Source organism: Chironomus tepperi, unplaced genomic scaffold (assembly GCF_022539635.2).
Source record: "Chironomus tepperi strain 1889 unplaced genomic scaffold, CSIRO-AGI_Ctep_v1 contig_309, whole genome shotgun sequence".
Taxonomy (NCBI): domain Eukaryota; kingdom Metazoa; phylum Arthropoda; class Insecta; order Diptera; family Chironomidae; genus Chironomus; species Chironomus tepperi.
The window spans coordinates 2,738,283-2,762,614 of NW_027226431.1; the positions used below are offsets into that span (position 1 = coordinate 2,738,283).

The 24,332-nt window shown below is 30.4% G+C and overlaps 1 protein-coding gene across 1 annotated transcript; it reads right to left on the reverse strand.

Moving 5' to 3' along the window:
* Positions 1 to 189: 189 nt before the first annotated feature.
* On the reverse strand, positions 190 to 24,279 carry trio (trio Rho guanine nucleotide exchange factor). Its single transcript, XM_070643391.1, has 21 exons — positions 24,117 to 24,279; positions 23,703 to 23,909; positions 22,081 to 22,327; positions 20,704 to 22,000; positions 20,520 to 20,616; positions 18,987 to 20,441; positions 18,623 to 18,924; positions 18,423 to 18,552; positions 16,702 to 17,633; positions 16,011 to 16,544; positions 6,804 to 7,110; positions 5,321 to 5,384; positions 3,788 to 3,896; positions 3,434 to 3,703; positions 3,290 to 3,355; positions 3,099 to 3,220; positions 2,851 to 2,967; positions 2,594 to 2,783; positions 2,380 to 2,517; positions 2,050 to 2,313; positions 190 to 1,671 (listed from the first exon to the last, which is right to left on the reverse strand). The coding sequence occupies exons 3-21, from the start codon at positions 22,260 to 22,262 to the stop codon at positions 1,432 to 1,434; spliced, it is 6,816 nt and encodes a 2,271-aa protein (XP_070499492.1). The 5' UTR covers positions 22,263 to 22,327; positions 23,703 to 23,909; positions 24,117 to 24,279; the 3' UTR covers positions 190 to 1,431.
* Positions 24,280 to 24,332: the final 53 nt, after the last annotated feature.

Here is a 24,332-nt window from a genome sequence, read left to right on the forward strand (position 1 = left end):
AGTCCAAAAAATAATTCAAACTTTCAAAATCCGTTAAAAAAGTTTCATTTTAAAAAAAGCTTAATTATGAGTGAAAAATCGTGAAAATATGAAAATAGCAGTAAATACATCAACACATGAAGTCAATTTTCTACTCTATAAAGCGAACTGAAAGGCGATGAGTCGGAACTTCAAAAAAACAAGCCATAATTCAATGAATTTTCAGTTAATCATTTTAATTTATTTATTTTTTTACATTTTATGCTCTTCACATTGTTTATGAATGCAATATGATAGACTAAGCATTTTTTTTTATATCAAAATAATTTTGGACATTATAAAAACTGTGCAATCAAACTATTTGAATTGTTTGGATTTTTTTATTTTTTTTTTTTCTTGATGCACTACATAATTTACATAAATTATAATCATTTTTTTCTTCTCATTAATTATAAGAAACTAAATTAAATTCATTCATGATTCTCCTTGCGTGGACACAAGTCTGTACATAAAAAAAATTCTGCTCTTGATAATTATGTTATTTTTTTATTCATTATTTTTATTTTTTATATCACAAACACATTGTAAATAGTTGTTTTTTCTTCCTTTAAACTTCTTTTCTTCTTCTTATTCTTTTTTTGTTGCAATGAAATAGTAATGAGTTAAAATCATGGATGACAAACGGTCGTTAAATTTTTGAATTTTGAAATTTTATTACGCTCAAAAATTTAAATTTTTGAACGTTACAAAAACTAATTCGCTTAATTAATACATTGGCATTGTCATAAAAAGTTTAATTTGAGCTTTATAAAGTCGCTGTGTCTTAAACTTAACAAAATTAAGTCGATTTTTAATGTGTAAAATTTTGAAATGTAAAATCCTTTTGATTGTGTTAGTGAAATTCAAATTTTTTGAGCCGTTAAATTTGTCATCCACGACATTTAAAGTTTTTTGAATTTGAATGACTTGTCGATAAAATGAAAAAAGTTAAATTAATTAAAAACGCATAATTTTTAAGCAAATTAAAAAATGATTGAAACGAACTGATTCAGCTTTTAGCATATAATGTCATAATCCTTTTTATCGGAATAATTTTACATTTAATCACTTCGGGAATATTAATAGTATTATTAATAGTTTTTTTTTCCTAACTGACTTGTGAGAGAAATGTTGGATAATTTTGATTTTTTTATCTTTTTTTTTCAAATTAATAATTTTCATTTTTAAACTGTTTTTAAATTTGTTTTTTTTTTTTCACATTCAGATAGAGCAAATTTTTTGTTTAATACAAAAGTGACAATAATTCTGCTACTTGAGCTTTTTGTGTCTATATATTTTTTTTTCTTACTGTGTGTATTATCTATGTGAATATCACAAAAAACGCAACAAAATCATTCCCTCTAAAGTAATAATTTTTTTTTTCTTCATTACTAGTGACAAATTGATTGCAGCTTAGGAATTACTTTTTGTGCTGTCCATTAGTTTCATATACTCAATAGGATTCTTAATCGCGTTAACGAAATCAAATTGCTTCTGTAATTGATGATTGATTGTTCGCACCCATTCATTATGAAGCTCAATTGTCGGTGCTAAACAAACGAAGCTTATGTTTGATCGTTGAGGATCTGTTGAACTAATAAGGAACCTTTTGCCTCCAGAATCATCGATATCTTGAATAGTCATTTTATTAACCTGGAATTAAATTGAGTGTAAATTATTAATTTTTATTTGGATAGATTTGCATGAGAATTTATGAGGAGCCACGGTGTAGACTGTAGTGATTTAAATTGGCAACTTTCCGGATTTTTATTGATTTTTCTAAAAATGTTTTTAATGCGGAGCCACTTTTGGACTTGCTGTCCTTCATCATTTGAAGAGAATTAAATTTTCAATCGTTATTTTTTAAATTTTGTTGCATTTTAAACATTTTTTAGCCGTTAAAATTTTTAAATAATTTATGACCGTTATTTTTCAAATATTTAGCAGCTGTTTTAAGTTGTTTGTATTATCGATAGCTACACTAGTTTATCTACACTGGCACTCCCCGAGCAATTAAAAATCAAATCATACCTGTATATGTGATTTGTAGATATAAGTTGGATTTGTGAACTGAGTCTTTTTACCAACAATATCAGAAAATATGATATTTTGTTCAAACAAGAAAACTTGAAGTTCTTTGGGCTTTTGCATAGAGCTTGTATTGCGTTCAGCATTATTACATTCTACGCAAAATAATGATCCAGATAGCAGTAATCTTCCCTGTGCAGTTATCTTCCCCTCAAATCGTTGAAGTCGTCCTACTTGCATCATATCATTTGCAGCTTTGGGTACAATCTATACAGAACATAAAAAATAGATTAAGCTATGCTATTTTACATAAAAATGGTTTACTAATCTTACTTTCATAATATTTAAAGCTCGTTCCAACTCATCTGCGTCTTCCATCATTCCAGCTCGTCTAGTGTGCTTAACAATATCTTTAATCAATAGTTCGTATTTCATTATTCTTTGTACTGGTTTAATGAGCAAATCGCAAAGCTGAAAATTTAATGAATATCACATTAATTAGTGATGCATAAAACTCAATACCATAAATAATTTTTTTTAAGCTTACCAAAAGTTTGTGCTTTAATTTTTGGCGAATTTCATCAAAGTAACCCAAATGTTCTGATACAATATGTTCCGAAACTGGCTTATTTTGACAATAGACAACATACATATGTAATTTCCTTTCACTACGCTTGATAATTGCTGCTAACTCGGAAGGATTTTGTATGCAATTTTGAAGTGCTTTTAAGAATGTACTGCAAAAATAAATATTTAAATGACTATTTTTACTGCTTCTCCTTGAAAAATATGTTAATTACTTACTCTCTATGCCACTCGTAAATTGCTTCAACATTACCAAATATCATTCGTTCCTTTCCACCTTTAAGGTCCTCTGGCATCGGAATGTCACTATTTGGATTCCTTATTTCCGCTATGTAGCTGTGGATGATTAGTTAAATTAGTTAGCTTAAAATTTGTTTTAAATCCATCGGATTTATTTTTAATCCTTCGGATTAATTCAAGTAGCTTTTAAAATTATAAGCTACAGTTCCCTCATTCATGATGCTTACCCATTAACAATCAATGATAAATCCTGTACATACGATTCCTCAGTAGTTACTAATTCCTTAAGTGCAAACATTCTCTTCTTTAAAATATCCTCAATTGAAATTGTAGCATCATTTGCACAATTCTGTAAATATTTAAAAAGTCAATAAGTATTGAAAGAGATACACACGTGAATTAAACAAAAAATACTTACATCTTCATTCTCTGATACTTGTGGCGATAATGACTGAGGATGTTTTAAACTTGCTTCGTGTTTCTCCTAAGAAACAAAAATAAAATTTATGTTAATTACAGTAAATTTTTAAGTGGAATATCCACAAAAAAAATATCATCTCACCATCTTTTCTTTCACTATTTGTTCAATTTCTGCTAAATCATTCTCATCAAGTGCTTTACTTCCGGACGATTGATTCGATGACTGAATACAATTATCATCAATCTTTGATATTGGCTTCATAGGTGGCGGTAACTCGAGACATTCAAATGCATCTTCTTCTTCCTGATTCTGATTCTGTACAGAATTTGTTAATTGTGTGGATCGGACTGGTAATGATGATGATGCTGTAGACACGCCGGCTTCCGTTTCCTCTTTCTGCTTCTCTTGTTGCTATAAATAAAATGCAATCATAGTTGTCAACATTTGCAATTTTATTGACGGCATTGAAACAATCAAATTCAATTATTTAATTACCTTTCCCTTTTTGTCGACTTTCTCCTTTTTCAATCCTTGCTTTTCTACTGTCAATTTATCTGTCTTGCTATGTGAAAGTTTTCTGAGCTGTTGAGGAAGCCACTTTTTACTGCAAATAGAAAAAAAAAGAGAGAGGAAAAATGTGAAAAATTATTTTCAGGAATTGTAGGCTACAAAATAGTGAAAAATTTGCAGTTTCCGTAAAAAAAAATCAATTATTTCAAGTTGTTAAGAAAGGCATTTTAATTGATTATTAAAATTTTCAGAATGTAAACCTTTATTTTGAGTATATACACACAAGGCACGTGTGTGGATAAAAGTCTATTTATCAAAACATGACTCAAATCACAAGCTTCAAAGGACTTTGTATCATGAATGAGAGCAAAGGATACATTTGTACAAGGAGAAACTTGTTTAGACATGGTCATCAATTTGAGCGCATTGTCCAATGAAGGGATGATATTTTTGAGATTAATAGAATTTCAAATTGAGTCAAAATTTTAAGATTGAAAAATAACGGTCAATAATTTTTTGAAAAATAACGGACACAATTTTTTTGAAAATACTGAATTTTCAAAAAAAAAACCGTTAATTTTTTTTAACTAATCACTTCCGGAAGATTAGATCTCATTTTGACAAAATTAAGGATTAATAAATTTAATCATTGACCTTGACCACGCACAATTGCACCGGAAAGGATTAAATAAGACTAGACAGATTTAAAGACAAAATGCAGAGATCAATGTCTTCCACCGTTCAAAAATCTAGAGATTATACAAAGACAGAACACAACAATCATTCGGAAATGATTCACACAATATCACACAATACGGCACAATACATTACAAATGATATCCATAGAAAAAAATTAAGCACAGAGATTTTTTTTATCATTTCACATTTTTATGATCGTTGTGATATGCTGAGACAATTCATTTTGTTCATCCATTTTAGAGCCTAAATTACGCTTAATATTATACTTTTTTGATTGATTTAATCTCAACTTATATAAACTTGTCACTCGTTCACATATTAAAAATATACAAATAGTAAATTTTCATACATACGAAAATCTATGGCAAATGTATTTTCCTAATCTTATCATTCAAGAGTTGATAAGACTTAAAGTATGATAAATGTTTCATACATAAAAAAATTTACTCTTTATCATTTTTTTTATTTAAAAAAAATAAAATTCAATAACATGCCTTAAATGTCTCTTTCTCTGTCAATGTCTATCGTATTTCACTTATTTGCTGCTGTTTACTTTTTTTACAGCTAAATTACTTTTAACAAGTCTTAATTTAAACAAATTCCTCACAAATTTATAATAATATGTATATATATTGTGGAAACTCTAACCGAAAAATCTAACAAGCTTAGTGCACGACTAGACCATGACTGAATTAAAATTGTGGAAATTGGAGCTTACTTCAACCAACGAAAAACCTCTCTGTACATATGTAGTATATTTTAGTGATAGTATTGTATGCAAATTTTTTTTAGTACATTTTGATAATCTTTACAACTTACCCACTAAATCCCTTTCGTTTGTTTACAGGCGATGTGTGATTTGTACCGTCATTTTCTTGTGGTTCTAAAAATAATTCCAAATAGATAAATTTATTACATAAATCAACTGGCTGTAACGAAAATTATGATAATTTTATTATTTTTTTGTGGCTGTTTTTTTTATTCAGATTTCCTCATTGATAAGTCCTTGAACAATTTTGATTTATTAACGTATTTTTAAAACTTGAATTTTTACGTCTTTTTGGAATTTGAATTTTCAAAACGGATTTTGATTGAACTGAACAGAAATGAACTCAGATTGCTAAACTGTTGTAACTTTTCCTTAATTACATAATTATAACGTTTTTTTGAAATTCGAATTTGATTGAAATGAAATAAACTGAATAGAACTCAGATTACTGAACAGTTAAAGCTTATCCTAAATTACATAATTTTAACGTATATTTGAAATTCGAATTTGATTGAATTGAACTGAACTGAACTGAAATGAATTGAGATTACTGAACAGTTAAAGCTTATCCTTAATTACATAATTTTGTCGCATAAATCTTAACTAACTCAATATTTCACGACTTTAAGAATCATTCATTATTTATGTGCATCATTTGATAGTTTCACAACTTCTGAACATAATTTACTAACCAATGCAGCAGCATAAAACACAACTTTTTTTATGATCTTTACTGGTTTACTAGATTTTATTGCTTTCCAACACAATGCCCACATTTACAGTATTGACTGTTTTTATAGCGATAAATATTTGCCTTACATAAATATTAATTCAAATTTTTTGATAAGTAACGTTACTTCTAAGCGTTTGATGAGCAAAAAGGAAATGAATATAAACGATAAACACTTAAGTGTGAATGCACATAAATTCATAAACTCAAAAAGATGAGTAATAGACTATTAGTAATGTCGTGTGGAATTATTTTCCTTACCCATTTTGATGTAAATAATAGGCGTAAAAGTAAAATATTTATTTAGCAAACAGTCTGTCTGTTTGAGTGTTAAAAGCACGACACATGAAAGTATAAAGACTTATTTTTGTGGACATTGATGTCTACCAAACAAATGAACTGAATAAGGAACGATAATTGAAAAGCAATTGAAGAAAATTCACTTAGTCGCAATTTGTCAATGTAATGAATATTTAAAACCGTGACATTTGAGAAGTGAAATGACAAAAAAAATTTTATCCTCGCGTGAATTGCTATGGCGCTTGCTTATTTCAAATTAAGCAATTTTTGTTAGTGACAAATTTCTTTTAACGACTTTATCTAATTTAAATATTTAACGAATTTCCAAAATTCAAATGAACTGAACAGAATTGAACTTAACGACTAGACTTATTTCAAATATAAAAATGATCGTTGAAAGCCAATAATTTGACGATGAAAACATAATGCACAGTCAGCCAGCCAAAAGCAGCACAATATATCCCAAAATCATCCCTCAAAAGTGCACTTAGTAAAACACTAACCTTCATCACCATCAGCTGTCCGTCTATTTTTCATTTGAGTTGGTGGCGGTTTGAGAATGGATGATGGCACTAAACCTTCCTGTACAATTTGTTCTTGTGTTGATGATGAGCTTAAGGAAGTTGTTGATAAATTATTATTATTATTATTTGATGATGAATTAGTTAGGCGAACTAGACAATAATCAGGAGCACCCAAACAATTTGTATCGATCACTTCAACTTGCTGTCCTTTTTGAACGCTCAACTCCGCACTGCCTTGCGCTGCCACATAATCAGAAATGACCCATGTCATTTCTACTCCACCAGTCTGAAAAAAGCAATGCAAAATTTAGCAAAATTTGGAAACTTAGTTATAGAAATAAATTCATAAAATAAGTGAGTTAGTCTATATCGGAATTTAAGAAATTAGCAAATACGACAAATTAATGATAATATACGGTATTTACACACAGACAATACAAATGATAAGCACATGTTATGACAAAAATCATAATATTGTATTTGTAGGTAAATTAGAATACAAAATGATATCTATATTCACATAGTGTTGATAAATTTTAATTTATAAAGTTATTAGAGGATTGAATGTTTTTGATTTTGCTGGAAAAATTGAATTTTTGTTAATAACGGTCATTTAAAATTCAAATTAATTCCTAAATGACCGTTTTTTACAAATTTTTCTCATAACGGTCATTTAAAATTCAAATTTCTAACCCAATAAAATCATAAAATTCATTTCTTAAATGACAGTTTTTTCTTCAAATTTCCTAAATAACGGCCATTTGAAATTCAAATTTTCCCATATTGAATCATAAAATTCAAATCTAAAATGACCGTTATTTCAGCAAATCTCCAAACAATCCCCAAAAACAAGTTCAGATCATAAAATAATGAGTAGGTACGATAAGAAATGAAAATGAATAACACATAGACAATATAAGAATCTAATAATATAATATAAAAATGCGAATAATAAAAGGCAGACGATTCAGCCAACCACCATAATTGAAACATTAATGACACCGATATCTAAAAATTAACCTGTAGTTTCTTCGATCCTACATAAGATCTAAATGAGCCAGGAGTATCGATTGTATGCTGTCGTGATAAAGCAGCATGCGATTGTTGAACGCTTTGTTGACGGAACCATGGAAGTGAAATTTTTCGTCCACCCTTATTACTTTTCATAGTCAGAAGATCCATTTTTTAATAATTTATGTTGTTCTGGATAACTTTTTTTATTTGTGTGTGTATTTTTTTAATGCTTTTCACTCACGCATTCAACATAACAAATTAGTAATTATTATTATTAATTCTATGTGATGATAAAAGATTATTTAAAGTCAGGATAACGTTTTAAAGCTTTCATTGTAAATTTGACACTTTTTCTTCTATGCCTTACTATCATTATTTATTTGATTAAATCTCTAAATTAAAGATACAAGAACAATTATGGATATTAAAATTAACAAATAAATCATGTGAGTCACTATAAAAGAAATTGATTCTAATAATAATCTGCTTTTTATCGATTTCACACATTTATTATGTCCAATAATTTCACTAATCAGTACATAATTTCCACCTCATTAACTATTTTTCTCTCTCATTTTTTTTTTCATATTTATTTAAAAAATTACCACTCACTGGCTGAATTTTAATTACTAATCATGAAAAATATTACAATGTTGTTTAAATTTTACGTCTAATACCCTGTGATGAGCACAAACCACTACTCATCTATCTCGCTCACAACTCAAATTTACGGACATGTGTGAACAAATAATAATAATAATGTATATCTAAATAATGGACAATGGTGTAAAATAAGATTTTTCATTGATTTTTTTTTTTTTCTCTCTTGTTTTCAAGGCGCGAATACATCGGAAAAAAATGTCTTTTGTCTTTACTTTGGCGGTATTTTTTTGTAATTTGTCAACCCATTCACGTGATAATGACATTATGTCAGTGTGGTCCAAGATTTTTTTGTGGTGCGACACACCTAAATGGTATGCGACAATCAAAACCACACAACAGACATGTGGTCCATGGAATTTCTAAAATATTTCGATATCATACCAATGTGTCGCGTCATACAACTTGGACCACAATAGTGTGTCGCGATACATAGTTTGGACAACACTAAATTCTATATTGCAATATTAGGACTCGCTCTCTAAATCCATCAACTATAGAATATTCCAATGTAGTCCAAACTTGTTTGTGCCAATGTAGTGCTCGGCCACAATCGAAACCACAAACGACATGCGTTTTATGACATTTTCACAAAATTTCCTTGTCACACTAATGTGTCGTGGCACACAGTTTGGACTACTCTGTATTTTATGATAGAAGTTTACGATTCCCTTCTTAAGTTCATTTGTTACAAAATATTAAAATAGAGCACATTCAAATCCTTCCACATTTAACAAGTAACGTAGTTCTGAGGGAACGATTTTTAGCACTTTTTGTATGGACCGTCGAAAATTGAAAGGGAATTGACAATTTTTGAAGAGTTACAAGGGATTTGACCCCAAAAGCCCCGTTTGATATGAGTGTAAAGCATTATAATCCAAACTGTGTACTGCGCTAGATTTCCATAAAAGAACAAGGATAGTAATATTGATTAAAAATTCAATACAGGCCAATCATTTTCCATACTAATAAAAATGTGAATCTTCCATAATTTTCGATATCCCCAATTTTGAACCACTCAAATTTTTCCTCAACCCTTGCCTTAACAGTATTTAGTCAAACTAAGTTATTTATAGCTCCAATCGAAAATGATTCCAGTAATCATTTTTTCATGAGTCTTTAAAAGTCCTTGAATGTTTTTGAGTTGATTTTTTTGATTTTTGAATAACTTATTGATAGTGGAACAGCTCAACATATTGACCTATACTCATAAGAATTCTCAAAAAAGATAATTTTCATTTCTATAGCTGGATGTGGTTATTTATAAGTGAAAAATTTATCTCATCGTCTTGGAATTTTTAAAAAAACAAAAAAAAAAGTTATTTTTTCAAAGGTCAGGTCTGGAAAATAGCAAAAAACTAACATGTTATGTTGGCTGAAAATGGCAAGCAAAATTTGCTTTAAAAAGGTCATTGCGGTTCCACTGCTGGTTCTACCAGCATAATTTTTCCATTATCAGTTACTTTCCAGCCTTGGAAAAGTTCATTGATTTCAAATCAGTGAAGCATGTATGCATAAAGTAGTACTTGAAAGTATGAAGGACATGGCTTGCAAATTATGGTTTCTAGGTGATTATGACTTGGTGGTTAAAGGTAAGTTTTGGTTATAAAAGTAACTAAAGGGATCTAAAAGGGTTCTTGCAGACTTTGTGGACAACCGAAAAGTTCCTGGATTGGATGTGTTGATAAGGACGCTTGAGTTCTCAATAACCAGGACTGGCAGAAGCTATCGAAAGATAGAGCAGTCTACAGACGTTCCCTAAACGCGGCAATAACGTCCCGTGTAGGTAAGAGGGATCATTGCACTTAGACACGGTTTCTCGAAAATCCATCGATACTGAGACTTTTGGAATTCCTACAACTGAGGCTTTTTCAGTCACAATTATAAAATTATGAAATTGGATCATGAATCCTGCGTATAACTGAGAATATGAATCATTGTATTTTGTCATAAAAATGCCCAATTTCAGCTTTAATTTCTAATCTTCATCCATCATTTTATAGACGAATTTCACAATTACTCAACTATAAAGCTATCTTGTCTCTGAACATTTAGATCATTTAAATGTCAATTTTACTCTAATATCCCTGTCATCTATGAATCTACAGATTCATGGATCGGATTCTTCCATCAATGAATTTATAAGCTGCCAGATAGACTCAATATTGGCAATTAAGTAGCCATCAATTGAACCAACTTCAGGTACAATCTAAGAAAAGCCATAAGTCACAGTTCATCTCTACATTCAGCAAATTAAATGAAGATATTGACGATAACTCAACAATAGACTTGATGCAAGTCAGGTCATGAACCAATTTTGACTTATACTATCAGCCAATGAAGGAGCTTAAAAGCCAAATTACTATAACTTTACTGATAATGAACTTTTAACATACCATGAATTTAAGAGCGTGAATGTGAAGTGCTATAAACTTCCAGTGCTTATTTAACTTTGGCATCTTTATTACATCCTTAAATTTTAAACAACCGTATTTGCTACTACCCATTTTAAAACTGTACTGAAATATTTGTTCTATTTTTTAATGACAATATATGAATTATACGCACACAAACTATGAAATCATCACTGGAATCACCATATAACTTAATCATATCAGCTATATCGTTGTAGTTTACAGAATGACTAAGATTACAAATTCTATGAAATAATTCCAATTGGTGTGAATATGATTGAAAAATTGTTTGTCATCGTGAATATATCCGATCCTTGACTATTTCCTTTATGATTCGTAGGCTATTGATTATCTATTGAGTAAAGGTTTCCGATGCTGAGAACGAAACTGGACTTCTCTGGCAGTCCTTTAAATGATAATCCATTAAATGACATTCAGAGACGGTACAACAGATTGTAGATCGCAGTACCTTTTCGTCATCGACGGACCCTAATCTTTATTCTATCCTTTATCTATCCCTGGTACTCTCAGTCTCGGGATTAAATTTGTCGACCGAGACCGAGATTTCGGAAAACCTTACTATCGAGTCTCGATAGGTCTTTGTCTTAAACTTGCTCAGCCTAATCTTATCAGCTTGTTTACCACTGTTTATGGCTTAGTCAGAATCAAACATGACACATTGAATGTCAATAAACACATATGTACATGATGAGTCTAAAATGATAGGAATCAAGACGGAAAGTCACATTCCAAAAAATCATGTAAATCAAGCCCTAATTTCACAATATTTATCATCTATCCATTACGTCAAGCATCAAAAAATTCATCGGAATTATTCTTACTAAATTCTAGCAAATTCAGACTTACAAGGCAATATTGTCAAAAATCATGATAAGTTTCAATGAGCACGTATGCCTCAAATCACCTTGATAATCATCAAAAATAAGCAAAACTTTTACTTATGTTAGGCCTCACAAAATGCTCCAATTAAAAATAGTCTTAGTTGGCACTCCTTGAATTTTTTTTCTCCATATATACAATCTCCTGTCAATTTTCTTCAACAATGATTATAAAGATGCCGAAAAAAAAAATTCATTTCATCTTCTTCTTATTGTGCTTTTCTGACTCAGAATAAAACATCAGTTCATCAATTAGACTGAGACAAAAAAGAACTAAATTGTAATTTTTTTTTTTATTGAACCATCGCCAATTTACGATTTAAATGGCTCTTGAATGAAAGAAGGCTATTAAAATAATCACAAGAAATATTATTTTTAATTAATTTGTGTCCAAACGAGGGGAGAGATAAAGTCAGTCATCGACAGTTTTAAAACTCAATTGCTGTGTATTGTGTATGGTCATCAAGCTAATAATTTAAGTTATTGTGTTGTACGTCCTTGGACCAATTCATTGTTCAATTTACTTGCTGTTATTGGTTCAAGAATCATATAACTTGATCGTAACTACCCACTGAACTTCCCTAAAATGACGTCATATGTGAACGAACTTTAACAAGCATGTCCCTGAATTAAAATATTGTGCAATTTTAGTCAAATTACTCTCGTGATGCAATTGAGGATGAATTATGGCATATATCAGACATTTAGTCTATAACTCAAGTCAGACTGTGTGCTGTAGAGCAGTAGTTAACATAGTTATAGACATAGTTACTTGAGTCATACAAAATTCATGAAATGCAGCAGATAAAAATCTATACTTAATCCCGAGTGACACAACAATGTCGCTACGTCACGTGTTGGCGACAAAACGTCACAGTGACGTTGACGACACCATGATAAGTGTTTTTGACGGCGAAAATGAAATTTGCCGAATTGTTTCGTACGAGAATGTTTGGACCGGCTTGATAAAGGTTGGGCTTAACTGATCTAAGCTATAGCCGCATCAAAAATCGCTCAAAATTCGAGATTCTATATAGAATTCATAATTTATGTCCATTTGCAAACTTCGATAAAAGCTATAACTGGCACTAACTATGTGAAAATTCAATCAGCAGACATACGATCAGACAGTAATAATGTAAATCGCATCTATACCCCAAAATAGAAATATTTAAAATAAAAATTCTCAAAAGTTGAAACAATCAAAATAGATCTGCCCATCTGCTTGACTTTTCAAAGTACTGTCCTCAATTACCCGAATGACTTTACCAAATGTCATCACATTTCAGATCAAAAAAAATTGCGTGAATGTAGGTCGTATTCACTTAAAAATTGACAAACATAGTCAAATGTCCTCTATATTTTCACGATATATATGAAAAAACAACACACATCAAGCTAGTCCAAGTCAGTCATTTTAACACCTTCAAATTAAATATCAAATTTCACTAATAATTTTTTCACGTCATATGCTGCTCCGTACAGCTCGACGGAGAAATGGAAAGAAGAAAAAAAAAAGGAAATTTAAGACATGACTACATGTAGGAAATAGGGATGTTATTGAGAAAGTGAAAGGTAATGGCATCCATGATGATTTCAAATAATATAATAATTTTTCATTTTCACCGACTAGAACTGAACATTTCTATTTGACCTTTAAAAAATTGTTTTTTTTTTGTGTACACTTTTCATAAATTTAAAACCTTTTTTTGAGCATATAGCAGACATTTTTGTTTTTCTTTTTCTTCACAATTTTTTTTTTTTTTCCTTTGCATAACGAAAAAAAAGTTGACCGACCAAATTTTTCCTTTATTCGTCTTTCAGAAAAAAATTACATTTTTTTTTGCTGCATTCATTTCCGTCGAGTCTCGCAATATTTTTTTTTCTACAATTATTATTTTCATTTCATTTTCATTTTTTTTCATATATAAAACAAGTATTCAGCCTTTTGAGAGATATTTTTTTCATTTTTCACTTCTTATTCTCTTAAAATGTAGAAAATTGTATTTAACATCATGTTATTTATCACACCATTAATTTTAGTATAGACGAGAATATAAAACAAATTAGTTAAATGATATACTTTTTTATATATATTACTAACATCATATTTATATAAACTTTTGGCTTTTCTTTGTCTTAAAATACATTCACTAAAAACCTTAAATTTTTGTAAAATTTTGGAAGAGGAATTGAATATTATAAAAAAAAAAAAGAATTTATTTTAAAAAGGTGAAAATCACTTTATTTTCTTACGCGCAAAAATTCGCGTCTACATTCAAAGACTTCTTGCGAATCATAGCGCGCGTGTTTCTTACAATATATCCGAAAAGCACAAATGATGATTGTGTCTGTGACTCTCAATTTCTCTCTCTCGCAAAAAAAAAAACTTTTCACCAATACAGTCACAGGAGAGGGAAAAACTTTTCGTCAAATATGTAGTCTTGTACGATAACAGACAATATTACACTGATTGTGTAGGGACACCGAAAAAGCAAAAAAAAAAAATTATCTCAAATTTTTTTTTACGATTTCTTTTCTTACGATCAGCACACTAAGTGGCTGTGTGAAGCACTTAAAATTTTTGAAATATTTTTTCAAGCTTCTCTCAAGTCTTAATCAAAATAAACTGAAAAAACAGGAATTGCTGTAACAACTTTACGAACAAATTTTTTTTTGCGCCCACAATATTTTTAGACTTCCAAGTTTTTTTTATTCTCCACTTTCATCCGCATGCGCTCGTTATCGAAAAAGCTTTTTTTTTTCCTGATCATAAAAAAATATGAGTATCATTTTCCGATGGAAATATCTCCAACCCTTACTCAATTAATGGCTTTTCTGGTTTTGTTATTATTATTAAATTTTAAATACCATTGACAGCCTTAATCCAGTATCTAATTTATGTTATGATTATAATATCTACACATCTATCTTGTTCTTTCATTAACATCGTTATAGTAATTTTAATACATTTTTTAAAATGTGTTTATTGCTTTGGAGAAAATTAGACACAACTATTTGAACACTTTGACTGACTGTCTATATTGAATTACAGCGAGATAAGCCGTCTTTAAAGTTCTCAATTTAAAAAAATTGAGAACCTTACAAATATTTGAATGTTTGGAATTGTAGGGTTTTGAAGTATCATTGATAATGTTTTCAGCCATAATTTGCAAGCTTTCATGATTTTAAAATTATTTGTACGGTTTTGAACTTCAAAACATTTGTACTGTTTTTAAAGTTCAAAAATAAATTTAACGATAAAATTTGAATTTTACAAAGCCGTTATTTTCGTATCAAATTTACAACTTATTCCATTCCCATATTTTCAATCTGTTGCTTTCTTATTCATCTTCAAAAATAATTTTTATTGATCTGACCATGAAAAATGCGCTCAAATCTTTCACACAAAACAGTAGCTGCGACTTCAATACTACTTTACTATGTGTTGAGAGCTTATCATTCCCAATACGCGGAGATGAAAATTTAAATGAAAATATTTTGAGAGATTCCGTTTGCTTATTTCTTTTCTTTTCTTCTCCTGTTAATTCTGTTTTTTTTTTTTGCACAATAATTAAACTTGAAAAAAATCTTTTACAACATAAATAGATTTATTTATAAATAACCCATTCGTCTAGTTACGCACAATTTAAAATGAATATATACTGAATGCCAAAAATAACACTCATAAGTGAAATATCGTAGTGTGAAAGAAGAGCGAGTGAAGAAGAGGAACGAATATTTCTTCAATGGGACAAATTTATCAAAAAATCATCACATTTGTACGCGTTGAACGGAAATAAATGAAAATTGTATTTTAACGACTTTTTGGAATTTGAAAAGGTGACAAACAATTTCGTTAAAAATTGGAATTTTTTTCGTTGAATTTGAATTTTATCCGTTATAAAATAAATTTAATTCTTGTTCCTTTGAATATCACTAAGAGATCTATAACAAACAAGATTCTCGAGTATGATTCGCATATTTATGAGAAACAATTTGCACATATGACACATCTGTGTCTCGTCGCTTTGATTGATTCCATTTAATTTACAAACACACTTTATTTCGATGCATCCTTGGCTCACGTTCAAAGATCGTAAAATAGATTTCAGTGTCATTAAAGTTCATTAATATTAATACTTTAATTCCCGTCGAGATAAAATAAATAGATAATAAATCATTAAATTTTCACTTACCTTTTCACTATCTGTTGTGTTTCCAGAACCAAAGCTTGCCAATGAACTTCCGTCAGGATCATGTTCTGCATTGTTAATAGCTTGCTCGTCGATATCTTTCGATAATCGTTGTGATGTTGATAAATTATTATTATTATTATTATTATTGTTATTACTATTTTTATTATTTGTCATTTTTCCAGGCGATTTGAGAAGCGCGAAAGACGTTCCCGAAAAATAGGTTTCTTGAATAACTTCACGTAGACGTTTCACCCATGTTTGCTTTGTCTCAAGACTATTTGCTTTTAATACAATTCTAAAATCTGACATCATCGGTGCCCGTCCAGTCCATACAGCAATTTTACACTCATCACCTTCTATATGTTCAGTAACACCTAACTCAGATGTCATTACTTTGTTTTTATAAACATATTTTACAACGCCATTTGTATCCTTTACTTCTTTTGAAAAAAGCAAATACAAATCAAATAGGAAGACATGACGGTCGCGTCCTTTTCTTATAATTTGTTTATTGTCCCATGTCGAAAATGTATCCTATTGGTTTGTGGATGAGAGAAGAAAATTGAATATGAAATAAGATATGACGTCACTTATTAGCATTTCATGCAACTGCAATCTATTGGTCATACTATCGAAGACGTAGTTGCATGAATAGTGCGCAATAGGAAGTAAATGGAAATGGAAATCTTACCTGCAGAACTACGTCACCAAGAGAGCTTATAGGAATATCACAAGACTCTAATAATGATAAATGCATTGCGTCATTTGCTTTTTTTGGAATGTTCATACAAACTTCTAGACCATCTTTAATTTCACCCTGTCCCTCATCACAACACGATTGAAGATCTTTTAATAGCAATTGATATTTGGTAATTCTTTGAACGGGTTTAATCAAATATGCTGGTAATGAATGCTCAATTTTATATTTTTGTTGAATCTCCTCGAAATATGTTCCGCCGTTTTGAACAACAAAATCATTCGATGCTGGCTTATTTTGACAATAAAATACATACATATCAAATTTTGCTGCCCATGTTACGAAGCAATGTCCCACATCTTCAGGAATTGTTTGATACTTTTCCAACTCTCTTAAAAATATTTGCTTATGAAATTGGTAAATATCCTCAATATTACCAAATACAAGGCTATCTTTGCCTACTAATTTCTTTGGCACGTTTGCACCGCTTCTCATATCTTTCAAAAATGTTTCTATACATGTTTCCAGATCCTTCACATAAGTTCTTTCGGTTTGCAAAAGTTCAGCCATTATAAATTCTTTCTTTCTTGCCCACTTGCGCTTCTCTTCGGATATTTCTTTGGATACGACATTTAATTTATTTTCTAATGATGGATCTGAGTGACGATATTCAGGATGAGATGATGCTGATGATGATTTTAATGAGTTTGGTGATGTTGAATCTTCGTCTGAGATTGTTAATAGGCCAAGAGATTTCTCTAAATTTGTTCGATACATTTCCATTCGATTGCTGAAATCTTTGTATCGATTATCGACAGTTGCAACCCATTGCTTAATTGAAATGGCATGAGCATGACCTTTGTCTACCAGCGAATCTGCTAATTGTATCAACAATTTCACTCTTTCTCGTGTCTCTTTTGCCGTTCCTGTGGAATTTTTGTCAAAAATTAGTTATCGATGTAACATCTACATCAAAAATAATCTAAATGTACTACAATTTTATAATGTAATGTACGCACACATAACATAGATATTGTAATACATTTCAGACGTTATCTTCATCATAATGATTTAAAACTTGATAAATAAATCCGAAGATTCAAAATAAATCCCGAGATTAAAAAATTAGTCATAGAATTATAATCAATCTGAAGTTGTTTTTGGATTGATCACGGAACTGGCAGTAGATATTTTAAGTAGGTAGGTAAATTAACAGCTATTTATGGACAATAAAGTTTTCATACTTTTAAATTTAAGCTTTGGACATAAATTTGGGAAGCAATTTGTTTTTCTTGGTGATTTCATACTTGATAACTTAAATGTTTCTAATGATTTATATGAACAATCTCGTTTAACTACTAAACAGGCACTAAATTAATTAAATTTAAAGTTTTTCAATGTTCCAAGAATTTTGCTATTCTTTTGTCACTTTTAAATTCACAAATTAATGTCTAACATATTCTTTTTTACAATTGTCGATGCTTGATCAATCATTATTTATGATATCTAACTTTAAATCACTTATAACTAAGCAGAACACAACATTTAAATATAATTAAGTTTTCATTTCACAAAATGTAAACAAGTCACGCAAGGTGACATCAATTTTCTGTCCAAAATTCAAATATTTTTTGTCCGTTATAATTCAAATAATTTTTATCCGTTAAAGAACGTATTTTTTAGGTCATCAAAATGTATAGTATAGCTAATCTTACCTTTAAATTCATTATGTTCCTTCAGTAGAACCTCCCTCTCTTCGTTGTTATTGCAAATTTTAGATGCTCTGGATGACAAATAGGCCTCACCAGTATCATGAATCCATTCGATTGCTTGTTTTGCTGATTTCTGTGTGTGCATACAAAAAAAATTATTAATTCCTTAAAATCAAACAAGCTTTTTGTCATCCCCAACATACCTCAAACAAAACAAACTGTTGACATTGATCAAAAGCTTTCTTTCGTTGTGTCCAATATTCTAAAACATGATTTTCTTGTGACAACAAGTTGTCTAAAATCGATTTGACACGAGCTTCACTTGTTCCTGGCGATTGAATATTGTAGAACTGATATGCACGACTAATAAACTTTAGAAACGTTTCTGCTGTTCGTCTTGCTAATGTACAAGCTTTTAAAAATGCTTCCTTTTGTTCTTGATGCTTTGAGATTAACTGCACGATTATTTGAGCTTTTTCTGAACTTCCGCCTCCAGCACACCAATCTATTAGACATTCATACAGACTATAGCACTAAGTATAATAATTTATAAATAGAAACAATTACCTTCTTCACGCTTATATTCCTTCTCTAAGCTGTCTAATACGGAACAAACTTGTTCAGCAGTTTTAAAAAAGTTCATTCCAGATTTCATCAACTTGTGTCGATCCTCAGCACTCGTGACTAATTGTTGCCATTTCTTGGTGACATCATCAGCTATTTCAGCAATTGCTTGTGGATCATAATGATTTGCATTTGTTAATGCATCAGCTCGATATTTGACTTGTACAGCTGCCGTATGAGTTCGTTCGATAGCGACTTGAAATTGTTCGTGTTCCTTCATAAAGAGTTCAGCATCTTGGTAACTATTTGGAATAGCAAAATTGGCAAATAACATGGCCTCTCCATTACGAATCCATGAGATAACTTGATTGGCATCATTTTGGAAGTGACATAGTTGAATAGTTTGTTCCAATTTTATACGTTTAGCTTCTGCCATATCCTCTAAATCTAACTCACGTTCATGAAGAAATTCAAGTAAATATTGGACTTTTGTTGATGCTGTGTGACTGGTATCAGCCATAATAATAAATCCACAGTTTTCAAATAGCTGACTGAGTTCTTGGCCTTGTTGTAAAATTTGATAAACAGTACTCTGCATTTGGCTAACACTTTCATTGTGTAAACGTAGAGATTGCTCCGCAATTTGGTAGCTGCGTGTTGCTTCAATGTGCTGCAATTCTTCGGCCCACATTTCAAGCTGTGATGATACTTCTAAAGCATCACGTTCGAATATTTTCAATCTCAAATAAAAATCAATTCTCATCTTGCGAGTCTGCCACAATGATTCCATTTCCTCGCGATTCTTTGTTAATCTTTCTAATGCATTTTGTACTGCTGATATCGAACCTGTTGAGTCATCTTCGGGTTCCTTTAAGGCTCTCAATTCCTGAATTAATGCTTCCGCTTGCGCTTGTGCCTGCATACATGTTTGTATTGTATTATCTTCTTGTTCCTTACATTGTTCTAATAATCTCTCTGTTTCGATTAAATCCTTACTCGATAAATTTAATACTTCATCATTGGAAACTTCATCACGAAGTTGGTCTACAAATGCTTGAATATCCTTTTCATTTGTGTAAAATAAGACGGCTAAATCTAAACGTCGACGACGTTGTTCCACACGTTCCGCAAAAGACGATACATGCTTCTCTAAATTACATACGACAGAATGAATTTCGGCTGGTGCTACTTCTCCTGACTGTGCTAATTCGTGTGCTGCTGCTAAAAGCTTCTCAGCATTACGATACGTGTTCTGTGCTACGTTCTCAAAATGCTCATGACTTGTTTGATAAATGCGTGCTTTCTGTAAATTCCTTCCTATACCTTTATTCTTTCGAAGGAAAACGTCACCGTGATTTTGGAGCCAATCCAAAACTTGCTTCACATCCTCTTGAAATAAACGTAGTGCTAATTTTTGATGTAATCTCAATTTTCCATTATGCCATTTCTCTTCCAATGCTACATATTTATCGTACATAAATAAATACAGTGTTAAACATACCCAATAAAATTGTTAACATGATAAAATATACATACCTCGATGATGAGATAAAATTTGATGAATTAGGTTCAAGACATGTGTTGCTCCTTCGCTATAATCTGCTGCTGGATTGTTGTTATACTTTACATTTTCCTGTAAATATGTTTAAAATTACAATGTTACATCGTCTATAAAATGTATTTGACCTTTTTTATGTTAAGGTCGGTCGGAGGTACTTACATTTTTTCTGGTGTTTCCGTTAATGCTAGATGATGCTGGTTGATTACAAACTTGAACAAGATGATCTAATTGATACAATAACTTTTTACTAGTTGAATGGACTTCTGTATAAGCATGACACATGGCTTCATATAAAGATTGGTGGGTTCTAATTGCAGTCTCTAAATTTTCTGCATCTGATGGATTTGGAATTGAAGCTTCGACAGCTGCTGACCATGATAAAACACTTTCGGCATACTGTTCGGCTTTATGATGAAAAATTACACTAAGATTTAAAACAGCAGTTCTTTCGTCTAATCTATTTGTAAACTCTTTCCATGTTTTATCTAGACGCGAAGCAAGCGTTCTTATATGCTGTGATGCATAATGATTAGTTTCAACTAAACGACCGGCTACATTTAAGATTCTTCCAATATTAACACTAACAGTCATGGTAGTAACAGCAAATCGATTATGATCTTCTTGGAGATTTTTAGCAGTTATGTGATTAACGCCTATGTCCATATAATTCTGTTGAAATACATCACGATTGTGCATTATCCATTCAAACATCTTTTCACAATCTTGTTCAAATAATCTCAATTGAAAGCATTGATCTAATCTAGTTTTCTTTTGTTGCCAAAGATTGAGCAATTGTTGTTGTGAGTTTCTTGATGACTCTAAATGTTGCAATATCTGATTAATTGTATCATTAACATCTGGATTTGGTGAATTTGGTGATGGTTCATTTGAACTGGCATTACTTGGTGTTGATGTATCTATTCTATTCATATATTGGGCTAATTTTCCCAATAACTTTTGTCCTTGTCCTTCGAGATCATCCAGCGATAATTTGAGTATTTTTCTTTTCATGTCACCATGATTGTCTATCTGATGTTTAGCACCGCTCACTTCTTCGGCAAGATCAAAGTGCTGAAGGTCTTCCTGAAAATCCTCAATTCGATCGGCAATGTCGTTTGCTTGCCACGAAAAATCTTCAAATGCGAGACGCAATTCAAGCCATTGAGCATGATCGTAATGAAAGAAACCATCGAAATCGGATGTCAATTGTGACATATCAATAATTTTTCCAATTGCTTGAATAGAAATGGTTGTGACCTCAAATTTATATTTATTGCTTGCGATTGAACTCCTCTGTTTTTGCCAAAAATTATCTGGCTTTATGATCAATACTTGATGTACAAGGTCACCGAAATTTTCTTGCAATATTTTCAATGCCGTTTTGGCACCTGCTGATGTATTTGCATTTCCTCGCATATCTATTATTATTGTAAATCCCAATGAACGTGCCTCATTGCTACAAAAAATAAATAGACATCCTCAAATTATATATCCATTCAAATTTAATTATATAAATGTATTTATGCCAAAAATTACCTTGGAATATTGAAAAGATAGCTAATTATCTTCTTTAAATCTTCGGGCTTAATTCTTTCACGCTTGGATGTTGAAGGAAAGCTGACAATCGGTCCACCGCGACTATCTCGTCCACCAGAAATAAAAGCAACTCGCTCTTGGAGTAATGTTATAATATCTAAAGCTCGTACACCGCTCTCCATTATGATTATGATGAATTTTATTGGTTTTTGTAAACTGTATGTCCTTTTACTTTACTATAAAGATCCTGAAATAGACAAATAATGTTTTGATCCATTAAATTTAATGGAAAATTCAATTTATCAATATACTGCGTAATGCATTTTTGTTTACATTTTCAACGGATTTTTGTGATTTAAAATAATATGAACTGGAATAAAATGAAGTGAATTACTGAACGACTGGATTTAAAAATAAATCCTTGGATTAACGAGGAGCTTCATGTAGTTATGACGCATTTTCAATTAAAAAACATGATTAATTAATACTGCGTTAGAAAAAGCTTTTACAACTAATAATCCAATTGAGAGTTACGTGAAATGCTTCAAATGCATGCAATTTTAAAATAAAAATAAAACTAAATGAAAAAAAAAATAAGAGACGAGTGGTAATTAGACAATGAAATGAAAGCTCCTAGCTTGCTGTTCCGCTCGATAAGAACTCCAGTATTTATGTTTAGCGTTGCTTGTACTTTACTTTGTTTCTACAAAGCGTTAGCTCTTTTTTTTCATTCACTGTCGTTGTTTATTTTTCTTTAATTAGCTTCTTTCAGAAACTGTTACAATAAATTTCATATGATTCACAAAATTTCCAAGTTATTTCGTTCTTACTTCCTTTCCACACTCTCTTTCTTAAAAAGAAATATTAATGTATACACAGTATGGGTGAAGAAAAAACAAAATATATCACTCGAGTCCCAAAAATAGCGCAATTAAAAGAAATTCGCATATAGCAAGAGCTGTTACAGATGATTGATTCATATGTAAAAGATTCAAGGACATTAAAAATGAGATTTTTTTCAAAAACTTACAGACATCTTTTTGTGCTGTTTTGTTTGTTGTTGTTCCAAAATTCAATTAATGTACTATGTATATATGGAAGCTAATACGTTTCAAAGAAGAGAAGGAAAGGAAGGTCAATAGAAAATTATTATTAATATTGTGAATCAGCCGAAGCAAATAAACTTCTCTTTTCTGGGAATTTAAATTGAGAACGGAAGATTCGACAAATGCACTGAACTGTAGCGCATCTGCATATGATAAGACATAATAAATTGACTTAATAATTTTAATTCTATAATTCTAAACTATATAAAAGTTGTGTATGATTCATAGGAAAGAACTAGGTATGCCAATAAATTATTGTTATTGACAATTTTTGCGCAATATAGATAGCAATTGAGCCAAATAATTCCAGTAAAATTGGGTAAAGAGTAGCTTTGATAAGATAAAAGTCAATAACATTGGTCAATTTATGTTTTTAAACAAAAAAAATCAATACGACTTAGTATACATATGATCCAGTTGAATATTTTAAGCCCACCCAAAGTGTGTGAGCCGATCACAAAAATGCGCTACAGAGAGACAAATTCCTCATTTTTAATAAAAATGCAAAAAATTTACCTTATGAATGAAGAAGGAAATTTAATTTGATGAATTCTTATTCAAATGATATCACAAATTGATGTTGATTCAATTGGGTAATGAAAACTTTTCATTATTTTTTGTTTTTCACTATTTTAATGGTGTTTTCTTCGTATTGTCCAAATCACATTCTTCTTCACTTATTAAAAATCTCAGCATTAAGAAGAATTCCCCTCATAAATAGACCTAATAATAAATGAAATTGCATAAACACTCAGTTTTTCATAACACATTTTTTGCTTTCAATTGTCATCATTTTCATCATTATTTAAGTCTAATAATTTTTATACAAAATTTGCTCACAAATCACTTAAATGAAGCAAAATTAAAAGACGAAATATGTACAAGAACATTAGAGATAAATTTTGCTATTATTATTATTTTTATTATTACTTGGTACTTATGTCGGATTACTTCCACAAATCATCTCAAGATTCTTCTTAGATGATGAATAACAAGAAATTAATCACATAATACCTCTAATTAAATATTTTTTCCTTATTTTTCTACTATTTTTTATGAATTTTTCGACATTTTTATATTTTTTTCTCTTTGACTTGAACAAATTTTACTATTTTACAACATTTATGATACTTGCACACTAACACT